Below are 14,156 nucleotides of genomic sequence, written 5' to 3' on the forward strand. Positions count from 1 at the left end.
TAAACTTTCAGCTCATCTCTACATTTTCTCCTGGTGTGACAGGTTTCACTGGAGTCTGAGTGACTGTGATCTGAGCTTTACACCCTGAAACACAAACATTTATTAGTCCATAAAAATTTATTATTTGATATATCATTTTTTTTTCTTAAATATAGACTATTCACCTTGTAGTATAAAGCAGTATGAAAGAGTCCAGATGAAGATGATGATGAAGGTCATGTTGATGAAGATTGTTGTGTGTGTCAGTGATGAAGTGTTAAACTCACAGCACTATAAACACTCTCAGAGCACTGAAGCATCTGATCAATATGCAAACACACTCACATCATTTACCTGGAGACAGTCGCTCATTAACAGACACGAAATACAATGAAGAAAATGTATCTTTTTCATAATATTATATATTCTAATAGCCATTCTGTTATAAATGCATCACTTCTGAATAAATCTACAAGAGACCAACTTTAGTATTTGATCCTGACTCTCTCCTGTGAGACTTTGAGAATATTTTTGACTGTAGTTTGATAGAAACATGACTGTTAATTCATTAATTTGATGTCAAATCCATGGATGTCCTGCAGGTTTTTACAGACATGAGGATCATCACACGTGTCTCTATCAATCACTGAATCAACTGAGTTTGATTGTGAGTCACGTCACACTTGATATAAAAGTGAATTTCTTTCAATAATTGAGGTTGATGTTTTAGTAATAAGACAGACTGCATAAAGCAGATGAAGTAAATGCAGGTGATGTCTGCTGTGAGTGATGTGTTTGTTGGAGACTCAGTTGATGTGTGTTTGTTCAGTTAGTGAAGCGTTCAGGAGGTTTTTGTTCAGCTGCTCTATTAGTTTGTATCACTGTGGTGGACTTTCGGCAGCGGCACCAAACTGGATGTTGGCAGTAAGTCAATCATCATTTCATATTATTAATACAACAACTGACTGACAAACACTTTGTTACGCTTTAGAAAGGATATAATTTTTGGTTTATTTATATCTCTTAATTTTATTTTTTTGTTCACATTGTATGTTTGGCAATCAACCTCAACATAAATTTTCAGATTAAAGGATTGATTTTTAAGTAAAACCTGCAGATATTTAAAATAATTTAAAGTAGACATGATAAAAAAGTTATATTTTCTGTACTTTATAAACCATTTGTACCCAATCTTCTTGTGCTGTCATCAAACACTGTAATGAACTCCTGCAGTTATTATATTCACTTAAATACTTTAGCAAAAATAACGTTTTTTTTAAACAAAAGTTAAAAGTTAAAACTTGTTCAAAATCAATCACTTTAGCAAACTTTGTACTATTTTCTGCTTTATTTTGAAAAATAAAAGTATTCATTTTTGTTTAATAAATATACTGACATTAAATATATAATATACATTTTTAAAAAACAGAAACCAAATTATTTTAAAAAGGAAAGATTCTGAAAGCATTGAAGGAGATCACATAATAATTTAATATAGATTTACATAAGGATAGAAACAAAAAATATATATGTTTTATTATATGATATGATTAATGTCATGTTTTTAATTATGACGGTTTCATCTAAACATGGTGATTTTATCTCTAATATGGACACCCAACATAATATATGATATTTACCATCTGAATCTAACCATGTCATGTCAACAAATGGAAAAGTCATCCTTCTATTAATTATCATGTTAATTATTGTGTCTTTAGCCCCAACAGCAGGGGCTCTTTACACCCCAAATACTATACTTTTACATATTCTTTTGTTATTTAAAAACTGTTGCTTTAATTATCTCAAACAAAACTGAAAATAGTTAAGAAGACCTTCGTCTCAAAATATATGATTCTCATTTGATACTTAAATTACAACATTCGATAAAAAGCGATTGTGTCAAGGATCAGTCAAATATATATGTGCATCTTAAAAAGCAGATCTTTTGGACGTTTTTGTGCCATCTAGTGGTTTAGAGGAGAATAATATTAAAGATGAGTTTTACCCCTTTGTACCCTATTTCACCAAATTTCCATTGCTGTTAACTTGCTTTATAAAAATTCATTCCTGTAACTTAAAATGGCCAAGAAAAGCTATCATTGTATTTCTCTTTCATATATTTTTTGAAACTTTTTGAAAGGAGGGAAGTGCTTTGTTCTTGTCTGAGGCGACTGTTGTGTGTTTGACAGGCGTCACTCGTCCTAAAGTGAGCGTCCTGCCGCCCTCCAGTGCAGAGATCTCCTCAAAGAAGACAGCGACACTGGTGTGTGTGGCCAGCAAGGGCTTCCCGTCAGACTGGAGCCTGAGCTGGAAGGTGGACGGGAGCAGCAGGTCTCAGGAGAGCAGCGCTGGGCTCCTGGAGAAGGACGGTCTGTACAGCTGGAGCAGCAGCCTGACTCTCTCTGAGCAGGAGTGGATGGAGAGCGTCTCAGTGAGCTGTGAGGCCACACGGAGCGGCCAGCCTGCGCTCACTGGACACGTGACGAGACAGCAGTGTTCAGAGTAGATCTGCTGCTCTTCTCACTCATGTCTCACATGGAGACTAACAGCACATGAGCGACTCCTTCATTCTCCACATCCAGCTTCAGTCGCTCGCATCTGCATCTGCTCTGCTTTGTGTGCTTCATACAAGAACATATGTGTCTGCTTTATCATTCAGTTATGATTCTATTACAATTCAGTCAATAAATAAAGTTAATTTGAGTCCTTATTGTTTTGAGTCATTCACTGGGTCAGGGTTTTTGCTCAGATAAACTTCACATAGTTTTGTGGAGGAGTTCAACAAAAGTTGATTAAAATTGAGTTTAAACTGTACAGAATCACTCATATTGGCAGAGGTCAGAGGTCATCTCAGAGGTCACATGTCAAGCTGTAGTTGTGATAGTGATTTTATCAGAACGCTCTGTAGTCACAATCATGAATGTAACACTATAAATTATCATTTAGTGAACCTGAAAGCTCAGTAGCATCTCACCTCAGTCTCTAGATACACATTTCTGTGTCTTTATTGCCTCTTGATTTGACTTTTTCTCAGAGTGTTTTGAAAATGAATGTCTGCTATTAACATAAAGTGAGACAAACTGAAGGGAAGAAAAAGACAAAAATAATAATCAAAGACCAACACGGCTGAGTCTGTGTGTTTGTGTCTGATAGAGACACTGCAGAGACACTGATGGACTTTTGTCTTGTTGTTTCTCTTGACTAATGCTCTGATCTCTATGATTATTAAGAGTGACAGATTTATTTATATGTTTTTATTTTAGATGTTTGTGTGACAATGTTGTTTCAGATCCTCCTTTGATCAGCTGCAGCATCAGTTCAGTCACTGTGACTCTGACTGACACAGGTTTTTGTACAACTCACAATCACTGTGTGAACACATCTTTACTGTTGATGTAGTGGTAACTCTGACAGTAATAATGTCCAGCATCTTCAGTCTGGACTCCACTGATGGTCAGAGTGAAATCACTGTTAGATCCACTGCCACTGAATCTAGATGGAGTTCCTGACTGACGGCTGCTTGCATAATAAATCAGGAGTTTAGGAGCTTCTCCAGGTTTCTGTAAGTACCAGGCTAAACGATCACCACCATACACATCACTGCTGGTTCTACAGTTGATCTTCACTGTTTCTCCTGGTTGAGCTGCTGTCGTTGAGGGACTCTGAGTGACGCTGATCTGTCCTCTACACTCTGAAACACACAACAAGAAGAAAATCAACTCAAAACTTTGACAATATACTTGAAGAAATGAATTGATATCAAACTTGTGCTCCACAAACCTTGAGCAAACGCTGTGAGAGTCCAGATGAAGATGATGATGAAGGTCATGTTGATGAAGATTGTTGTGTGTGTCAGTGATGAAGTGTTAAACTCACAGCACTATAAACACTCTCAGAGCACTGAAGCATCTGATCAATATGCAAACACACTCACATCATTTACCTGGAGACAGTCGCTCAGTCTCAGTCAAAGGCCTGAAATAAAAAACAATTACTGAACGTCTTCTATTAGCCAAACTATTAAAAAACCGTATCATTCACTTTAATTCTGAAAACATCTTCAAGACCAACTTTAGTACATTAACCTTACTCTTTTCCATGAGACTTTGAGAATATTTGTTACTCTAGTTGGATTCACACATCACTGTTAATCCTAAATTTTATGTCAAATCCATGGATGTCCTGCAGGTTTTTACAGACATGAGGATCATCACACGTGTCTCTGTCAATCACTGAATCAACTGAGTTTGATTGTGAGTCACGTCACACTATATATTTAAGTTAAAATATAAGTTAAATCTTTATGAATTCAGTATCATGCTTTAGTAATCTGAACAGATGAAGTAAATGCAGGTGATGTGTGCTGTGAGTGATGTGTTTGTTGGAGACTCAGTTGATGTGTGTTTGTTCAGTTAGTGAAGCGTTCAGGAGGTTTTTGTTCAGCTGCTCTATTAGTTTGTATCACTGTGGTGGACTTTCGGCAGCGGCACCAAACTGGATGTTGGCAGTAAGTCAATCATCATTTCATATTATTAATACAACAACTGACTGACAAACACTTTGTTACGCTTTAGAAAGGAGACACTTTTACACTTAAGTGTTTTCATTTTATATTTAGTTCATATTGAATGTTTGGCAGTCAGAATTGTAAAGATGGTTTTATTGTTATAGCATTTTTGTTTTCATCCAGTGAACTATAATCATTTCTGTTATTTCAACTTAATTGAATGAGTTTTCAGAGCTTCAGCTCTTTTTTTTCTTTGATAATTAAATTCTAAATGTTAAAAAGGTGCACTGAAATAAAATTTACAATAGTTTGTCATTATGACATCATTTTCATTTTACTTGAAAATTTATGACAGTAATTAAACTTATATTTTCAGATTAGTGTTTTGATTTTTAAGTAAAGCCTGCAGATATTTTCAATCTTGAAATTAGGGTTGCTTTATTATGTTTTTAATATTTGTTAGATTAAGAAGTTACAGTAGACATACCAGATAAAAGCTTTATTTTACTTTTTTTTTTGTACAAAATTTTGTACCCAATTTTCTCATGCTGCCATCAAAAATTTATAATTTTCTGTTATGTTTTTTTTCCACATCTGATCTTTAATCAAAGTGTCCGTCATTAAAGTTGTGTCTCTGTGAAGGAATGTCTCTTTAAATCAATATATTTCACCAAACTTTCATTGCTTTGCTGATCACAAGTTTTGTAAAAAATAATTCAGATGACTAGCAGTTGCTAAATGACTAAATGTTGCTAAAATGACTAAGAAAACAAGCACTATATTAATTGTTCATATATTTCTATGAATCTGAAAGTAGAGAAAAGCTTTGTTCTTGTCTGAGGCGACTGTTGTGTGTTTGTCAGGCGTCACTCGTCCTAAAGTGAGCGTCCTGCCGCCCTCCAGTGCAGAGATCTCCTCAAAGAAGACAGCGACACTGGTGTGTGTGGCCAGCAAGGGCTTCCCGTCAGACTGGAGCCTGAGCTGGAAGGTGGACGGGAGCAGCAGGTCTCAGGAGAGCAGCGCTGGGCTCCTGGAGAAGGACGGTCTGTACAGCTGGAGCAGCAGCCTGACTCTCTCTGAGCAGGAGTGGATGGAGAGCGTCTCAGTGAGCTGTGAGGCCACACGGAGCGGCCAGCCTGCGCTCACTGGACACGTGACGAGACAGCAGTGTTCAGAGTAGATCTGCTGCTCTTCTCACTCATGTCTCACATGGAGACTAACAGCACATGAGCGACTCCTTCATTCTCCACATCCAGCTTCAGTCGCTCGCATCTGCATCTGCTCTGCTTTGTGTGCTTCATACAAGAACATATGTGTCTGCTTTATCATTCAGTTATGTTCTATTACAATTCAGTCAATAAATAAAATACAACTGAAACTTTGAGTTCGATTGAGTCCTTTTTTTGTTATGGGTCTTTCTTTGGATCAGTGCTTTAACTCACATTTAAAAGAAAAAAATTGAAAAACGTAACTCAATGGACCATGAAAAGACACCTGCAGATACTTGATGAAACAACATGAACTTCCCAAATATCACTGTATATTAAGTGGGTTAGATTATGTGTGAATCTGAATAAATGCTTTATATATTTTATTTAATATCCATTAAAAGTCAAACTCACAGTTTCACTGTTTGATCGGTTCAACGCTCTGAACTGAAACAGTTTCACTTCTGCTCATGCAGTGATGAGACAGTTATGAAGATTGAGTGTTAGTTTTATAATTACACAACTTTTTGACTTAGAGATTAATGCCGATTCATTTTGGAATATGAATCTATAATTAGAAAGAAGAAAGAAATTATGCAATTAACAAATGAGTGAGTGGAAAGAAGAAGCGATAAACCATAAAATATCTAAAACAAAACAGGCAATATGGTGTCTAAAACGCAAGTCTCTCAATAAAACTTCTAGTTTATTGAGCTGTTGTAAAAAATCTATATCACATTTGTATATGGTAATTTTTGGCAAAAAAAAAGGCACTCTTCCTTGTGAAATTGATTAAATATATGAAGTGGTACAAATATGTTCAATTCAATCCAATTACAGTTTATTTGTCTAGCGCTCTTTACTATACAAATCATTGCAAAGAAACTTTACAGAAAATTAAGTTTCTACAATATTTAGTAGTTGCTCATAAGTGGTGATCAGTTTATGTGCAAATGAAAATTAAAATAAAAATTAATACAAGACATAGTGAACCAGACGATGAACATTATTAACAGCATTTATAATGTGATTGCATAAGTAGCAATATTTGTTAGTTCTGTTTGTTGATCCAGGGTCAGCATCATCTGGGGTCATCTGAGGGTCAGCATCATCTGGGGTCATCTGAGGGTCAGCATCATCTGGGGTCATCTGAGGGTCAGCATCATCTGGGGTCATCTGAGGGTCAGCATCATCTGGGGTCATCTGAGGGTCAGCATCATCTCTTCTCAGGTGTTCTGGATCCAGACTGGAGCTTCAGAGAAACAAATAGAGACATCATTAGCGTAGCTGCTGTTCCAACAAAGTCAAATTAATTTGTTTAACCCAAGCTAAAGAATAAGAATGCGCATTTTGTGACTTTAGGGAGCGTGATGGATTGTAACGTGGTAGAAGACAAGTTGCTGTCTAATATAACACCCAGATTTTTGACTGTAGAGGAAGAAATACTGTAGTACATCCGTCTAGTTGCAGATTGTAGTCTACTAGATTCTGTGTACTGTTTTTGGTCCAGTAATTGATATCTCTATCTTATCCGAATTTAATAGGAGAAAATTATTGGTCATCCAATCTTTTACATTTTTAACAGGACAGATCTGAGTCTAATAGAGCTGATGTGAGTCCTAACTCAGTTCTGAGCTGAGGGGGAGTGGGGGAGTGCATGTACAGTGCTCTATCCACCTTCAATACCACGACTTAGGTGCCCTTGAGCAAGGCATCGAACCCCCAACTGCTCCCCGGGCGCCGCAGCATAAATGGCTGCCCACTGCTCTGTTTGTGTGCACTTCGGATGAGTTAAATGCAGAGCACGAATTCTGAGTATGGGTCACCATACTTGGCTGAATGTCACTTCACTCACTTCACTTACTCACTCACTCATGTGTAGTTCTGTGTTTGGTCTCTGTGTGTCAGTAGTGAGTGATAGTGTTTGATCAGCTGCAGCATCAGTTCAGTCACTGTGACTCTGACTGACACAGGTTTTTGTAACACTCACAATCACTGTGTGAACACACCACCACTGTGGTAACTCTGACAGTAATAATGTCCAGCATCTTCAGTCTGGACTCCACTGATGGTCAGAGTGAAATCACTGTTAGATCCACTGCCACTGAATCTAGATGGAGTTCCTGACTGACGGCTGCTTGTTCCATAAATCAGGAGTTTAGGAGCTTCTCCAGGTTTCTGTAAGTACCAGGATAAATAATAATAAGCACCACTGTACACATTTGTGCTGGTTCTACAGTTGATCTTCACTGTTTCTCCTGGTTGAGCTGCTGTCGTTGAGGGACTCTGAGTGACGCTGATCTGTCCTCTACACTCTGAAACACACAACAAGAAGAAAATCAACTCAAAACTTTGACAATATACTTGAAGAAATGAATTGATATCAAACTTGTGCTCCACAAACCTTGAGCAAACGCTGTGAGAGTCCAGATGAAGATGATGATGAAGGTCATGTTGATGAAGATTGTTGTGTGTGTCAGTGATGAAGTGTTAAACTCACAGCACTATAAACACTCTCAGAGCACTGAAGCATCTGATCAATATGCAAACACACTCACATCATTTACCTGGAGACAGCAGATACACAGTTTTACTATTTAATATTTTTGCTAATAAATTTCATTTTATTTTCATCAATTTCATCAATTTTTCATTTTCAAAAACAGACACTCCTGATTTACTTCATGTTCTTTAATTCTTTATTCTGGGTCAAACTTCTCCCTCCAAATTATCAGTTTTATTCAGACTTTGATGCTGAGAGCATGTAATACCTGTTTTAGAGATTTATATCATCGATGATACGGTGTAACAGGTCAAAGGTCATCCAATAGGGAATCACCATCTAAATCTTGCCACATATTTCATTATAAAGCTGATAAATAGAATTAGTGTAAATGTGAGGAATGCATTTAGGGACTGATTATGAAAAAAGTAATTTTAGTCTTCATGCATTAACAAGTATTAAGAATTAAATAAGAATATTTAGTGCTGTTTTTTATAATAATTCATGAGTGCTGTTGAGAAGAGCTGCTGTTGAGTCTGATATCAGTGTGTGAGTCTCTTCTCTCTTTCTCTGCTGGAGTTTGTGTTTATTTGAGTGTGACGGAGGTTTTTGTTCGACGCTTTCACTAGAATGAAGCACTGTGGTACACTTTTGGTGGAGGAACTAAACTGACCATCGGTAAGTCTCTTCAATTCTCTCATAAAAATGTTGACACTTGATTAAAAATTATTCATTTGTTATAAAAATTTAGTTTTTTTAAAGTTTCCTTAGTAATTGCGATATTTTATATATTTCATAATTTAATTAAGTTGTATATTTTGTATTGTTTTTAAATCTCATTTATCATTTTACATGAATAATTGAACTTATTAACAGTAAACTGTTGTTTCTTTAGGTGTCAGTAATTTATGATATACTCAATTATTTCTTGACATAAACTTTTTGTCTATAATTAATTGTAAATTTAACATTAAGGGTTTTATATGCATGAAAAAAAGTCTGATAACACTAAATGTAATTGTGTAGACTTCGTCACCAGACAAAGATAAATTTAGTTAATGAGCATGTTCAAAATCAGTCATTTAAACTAAGTTTGCTGCTGATGATCATTAAAAAACAACAACATCATAACGGAAATTTACAGTTGCAATGACAATTACAATTAATTGTTAGTGTCAAAATAGATTAATAATTTCTTTCATTTCTTTCATCCCTTACTTTCATTTTCATTTTATAATTAATAATTTTTAAAAAATGTTTTTATCTTATTTTAAATAAATAATTACATGTAATTACAAATATGGATAGCAGTATATTAAAATCTATTTAATTATTTCTTGATATGATTTTGTCTCTAATTCTTGGCACATTTAACAATAAAGTGTTTGTCATCAGACAACAAGGAACTTGAAGAGCATTTTGAAAATTAATTGTTTAAACTATCATGTTTGCTGATATTTATGATTGTGAGTCTGAATAGCATGAATATTTCAAAAGTACAATTATTACAGAAATGATCGTGTAGCGACATCCCAATATAATCATACATTTTCTTGAATAATGTTTTTTTTTTAAATTCTGAGCATTATTTCAAATGTATCTTATACAATTAAAGTCAAATGATCAGTTTTTAATTTCTGCTTCTCTTGTGTTTGTGTGTGTGTGTATGTGTGTGTGTGTGTGTGTGTGTGTGTGTGTGTGTGTGTGTGTGTGTGTGTGTGTGTGTGTGTGTGTGTTGTGTGTGTGTGTGTGTGTGTGTTTTGTGTGTGTGTGTGTGTGTGTGTGTGTGTGTGTGTTTCAGCTGGTCCCGCAGTGAAGCCCTCCGTGTCTCTGCTGCCTCCCTCTTCTCTGCAGATCTCTGGAGACTCAGCCGCACTGCTCTGTCTGCTCAGCTCTTACTCTCCACAGGGGGCGCAGGTGAGCTGGACGCTGGACGGGTCAGAGGTCACCGAGGGGGTTCAGACCAGCGCAGAGAGCGAGCGGGACGGACGCTACAGCCGCAGCAGCGTCCTGAGCCTCAGCAAAGCACGCTGGGAAGCCGGCGAGCGCTTCGTCTGCAGAGTAACACATGACGGAGCTGATCACGAGACCTCGTTCCTCAAGAGCTCCGAGTGCTGATGTTTCTCCAGTGAAGAGCAGCAGGATTCACAGCAGTCTCCTGATTTACAGCTCAATACTCAAGCAGTCTTTCAATGTGCTGCCATTGCTGTTCATTCAATAAAGCTTCTGAACGCCTTACATTTGTGTTCGACTGCATCATTGATCAGTGTGTCCTTCCTTCACTAAAGTTTCAGCTGCTGTTGATGGATTGTAATAGTTGAGAACAGCTGTGTTTAGCAGTAAATGTGAACTGAAGCTCTTGGGGTTTGAACATGGTCTCTGGAGACGGAGCTGCTCTATTCTGAGACCATCAGAATCACTAAAGCTGTCAATGCAAATCTGATTTCAGCTCAAACTCACAGTTTCACTGTTTGATCGGTTCAACGCTCTGAACTGAAACAGTTTCACTTCTGCTCATGCAGTGATGAGACAGTTATGAAGATTGAGTGATAGTTTTGTAAGGCAGTTTATCAGTATGATTGTAAGTACACATAAAAACATAAAAACTTCCAAACTGTAACAGAGAAACATTTGTGTGTTTTTGGATTGATGTGATGTGAGTCCTAACTCAGTTGTGAGCTCATGTGTAGTTCTGTGTTTGGTCTCTGTGTGTCAGTAGTGAATGATAGTGTTTGATCAGCTGCAGCATCAGTTCAGTCACTGTGACTCTGACTGACACAGGTTTTTGTACAACTCACAATCACTGTGTGAACACACTTTTACTGTTGATGTAGTGGTAACTCTGACAGTAATAATGTCCAGCATCTTCAGTCTGGACTCCACTGATGGTCAGAGTGAAATCACTGTTAGATCCACTGCCACTGAATCTAGATGGAGTTCCTGACTGACGGCTGCTTGTTCCATAAATCAGGAGTTTAGGAGCTTCTCCAGGTTTCTGTAAGTACCAGGATAAAGGCTGATCGCTCCAACCCTGGTAAACTTCAGGACTGGTTTTACAGGACATAGTAACTGTGTCTCCTGGTTGAACAGGTTTCTCTGCAGGAGTCTGAGTGACTGTCACTCCAGATACTAATTCTACATTGAGAGAAATGAACAAACATTCAGAATTCAGTATTAGTCGATGAACAATATTAGAGCACAGATGATCAGTTAGAATAGAGTATGTTTATCTCCTCACCTGTGAAACAGCAGCTAGTGAAGATCCAGATGAAGATGGTGATGAAGCTCATGGTTGCTGTTGGTTCAGATTCTCGGAGTTCAATCTCACAGAGATATAAAACCTGCTGAACTTGTGCTGTTATGCAAATCATCTCGATGTAAATCTGTGTACGAGTTACAGCTGATGATGCACATAAAACATAACAGTGTTTAGGATCTTTTCTCATGTTATGAGTCAAAAACTTTGATTCATGTATCTGAAGCTTCGGGTTTTCTGATTATTCAAATGAAAGTTTCATCAAGAAACAAGTATGTCACTATGAGCTCCATGAGAGGGCAAAGGTCAGGTCAGAGGTCACAGGTCAACAAAACATCCTTTAAAAGCTACCAAAAATTACCCAAAATTAATATTTCTGATAAAAATGTGATTAATACATGTATTTCCTGAATAATGCAATTGAATAATTTTATTTAGTTCATTTATTTATTTATTTTAGACCTTAAGAAACCGCAGCGATGCATACTAGCATTTATGGTGCATTTTGGGAATTTTTTTGAGTGTGATTATTATGAGACACACTCTTACTGAAGCCCCTTTCACACTGCACGTCAGACCCGGTCAATTGCCAGAACATTGCTGGATCGCCTTCTGTGTGAAAGCAAACCATCACGGGATAGATTCTAGGACTGATCCTGGGTCGGGGACCAAGTAACATTGCCGGGTTCAGTCCCGGAACGAGCGCTGTGTGAACAAAAGCCAGAACTGATGTCACGTGTCGTTACGGGACCTTTACGGGTTGTGTGTGAAAGCATGCACATATTCCGGGTAATCACTGGCAGTGTGAAAGTGCAAAATCTAACGACCCGGGAACAATTGTCAGGACAATTTTCATGCACCATCTATTACTGTGGACTTTAAGAAATTTGCTTAAAATTTACTTCCAATTCAAACAACATGAAGAAAGACTCCTGATGGCCCAAATGTGTAAAGATTAAATGCTTAAGTAAATATATTAAAATATAAAGAGGAGGTCTAAAGCTATTTCATGCATTCCTATTATTTTATATGGCTTGGGCGCGGTACACATGTAGTGTGAATGCTAAATGTATCCGAGTGCTGAACTGGAAACATGCAGCACACACGTCGCAACAGTTTGACTCCCAGTCAGAAATGGATCACTTCATGTGCACTTGCCGTCTTGCGGACTTACAGTTGCCACCGTATGTGCGTGTCCATGAAGTCCACGAGTCCATAGAGTGTCCCATTCATAATTTTGGCTTCTAGAAGTGTGTGTATGAGTGCCCCTTTTGCAGCCGCTATGCACACTTCTCTCGACCCCGCACCGAGGTGAACTCTGCGGCAGACTTCTACCGACAGTCAAAGTGGCGTTACATTACAGCAGTGTGAACTCAGAGGAAGACTGCGAGGGTTTAGGGTGTGATTTGGAACAGGGCTGCTGTCTACACTGGACACAACAATGTGACTGTTGCAAATCATTTGATCTTTTGTCAGTACGTCATAGAACGAGGCAGTAGTTTACTGTCTGGGGTTTGTCGTGCCGCTCCACATCCAATATACGTTTATAAAGTGCAATATGAGTGCAGCCCATCGAGGAAGGGAGTATTGTGCACAAGCTCGGTTCAAGGCAGCTGTGCCTAGTGTGAGTACACCCTAATAGAGCTGATGTGACTCCTAACTCAGTTGTGAGCTCATGTGTAGTTCTGTGTTTGGTCTCTGTGTGTCAGTAGTGAGTGATAGTGTTTGATCAGCTGCAGCATCAGTTCAGTCACTGTGACTCTGACTGACACAGGTTTTTGTACAACTCACAATCACTGTGTGAACACATCACCACCCACACAATCACCAACAGAATTTGTTCTGCAGTTAAAACCCATACAGTAATAATGTCCAGCATCTTCTGTCTGGACTCCTCTGATGGTCAGAGTGAAATCAGTCCCATCTCGTGCTCCATTCCCACTGAATCGTCTCAAACTGTTATCATAGAGTTCATTTATTTTTTTTATGATGAGTTTGGTGGCTTCTCCAGGTTTCTGCTGATACCAAGCTAAAGCATCGCCATATATTCCAGGATCAGTTTTACACTCTATAGTGACGTCTCGTCCTTCAGAAACAGTCCGAACTTCAGGCTGAGTCACAGTGATTCCTCTGGATGCTGCTGACAACAACATTATATGAGTTTCATCAAATTAAATCAACATTTAAGAGTAAAAGATTAGCATCTTTCTCTTCTGTTACCTGGAATAAAAGCTGTCAGAATCCAGATGAAGCTGCTGAAGAGATTCATTGTGTTTGCTGGTTTTGTACCGTGGTAAACAGCAGTGTGTTATAAAGTGTTTGAGTCTGAACGCTATAAACACTCGGAGCGCTGAAGCATGTGCTGATGCAAAGTGACTCTGTGTGTGGAAAAACCCTCCTGGAGGAAAACAGACATGTATTACACATGGAAACAGTTCCTGTTTTTGTGGCCTTTTAATGTTTTTTAGTCTCATGATCCAATGATTTCTTTTCTTTTTCTTTAAAAATCTGGAAATCATTTATTTATCATTCTGTGTGAGTCTCTGGTTCAGACTGCAGTCTTTCTGATGATTCAGTGACAGAGTTGAATCATTCAGAGAATCAAGTTTATCCCTGTGAACTCAATGAGAGGGCAAAGGTCATTCCAGAGGTCACAGGTCATCAAAACATATTCAAATTGCTTTGAGAAATATATATGAT

The 14,156-nt window shown here is 37.8% G+C and overlaps 1 long non-coding RNA gene and 5 gene segments (V, D, J or C); 3 read left to right on the top strand and 3 right to left on the bottom strand.

Moving 5' to 3' along the window:
* Positions 1-752: 752 nt before the first annotated feature.
* On the top strand, positions 753-2,669 carry LOC132115823 (Ig lambda chain C region-like). The segment is given in 3 exon segments: positions 753-761; positions 852-903; positions 2,172-2,669. Coding segments are annotated over 3 exon segments (378 nt in total).
* A 678-nt stretch (positions 2,670-3,347) lies between these two features.
* Positions 3,348-4,228, bottom strand: LOC132116429 (Ig kappa chain V region 3547-like). The segment is given in 2 exon segments: positions 3,348-3,673; positions 3,763-4,228. Coding segments are annotated over 2 exon segments (375 nt in total).
* A 110-nt stretch (positions 4,229-4,338) lies between these two features.
* Positions 4,339-5,821, top strand: LOC132115824 (Ig lambda chain C region-like). The segment is given in 3 exon segments: positions 4,339-4,347; positions 4,438-4,489; positions 5,353-5,821. Coding segments are annotated over 3 exon segments (378 nt in total).
* A 2,858-nt stretch (positions 5,822-8,679) lies between these two features.
* On the top strand, positions 8,680-10,438 carry LOC132116431 (uncharacterized). The gene is made up of 2 exons (XR_009425635.1): positions 8,680-8,878; positions 10,002-10,438. It is a non-coding gene; the product is annotated as an uncharacterized LOC132116431 (long non-coding RNA).
* Positions 10,439-11,000: 562 nt separating this feature from the next.
* On the bottom strand, positions 11,001-11,566 carry LOC132115825 (Ig kappa chain V region K29-213-like). The segment is given in 2 exon segments: positions 11,001-11,335; positions 11,439-11,566. Coding segments are annotated over 2 exon segments (387 nt in total).
* A 1,551-nt stretch (positions 11,567-13,117) lies between these two features.
* On the bottom strand, positions 13,118-13,837 carry LOC132115781 (immunoglobulin kappa variable 6-21-like). The segment is given in 2 exon segments: positions 13,118-13,593; positions 13,677-13,837. Coding segments are annotated over 2 exon segments (393 nt in total).
* Positions 13,838-14,156: the final 319 nt, after the last annotated feature.

The sequence above is a fragment of the Carassius carassius genome, chromosome 35, assembly GCF_963082965.1.
Source record: "Carassius carassius chromosome 35, fCarCar2.1, whole genome shotgun sequence".
Classification (NCBI taxonomy): Eukaryota; Metazoa; Chordata; class Actinopteri; order Cypriniformes; family Cyprinidae; genus Carassius; species Carassius carassius.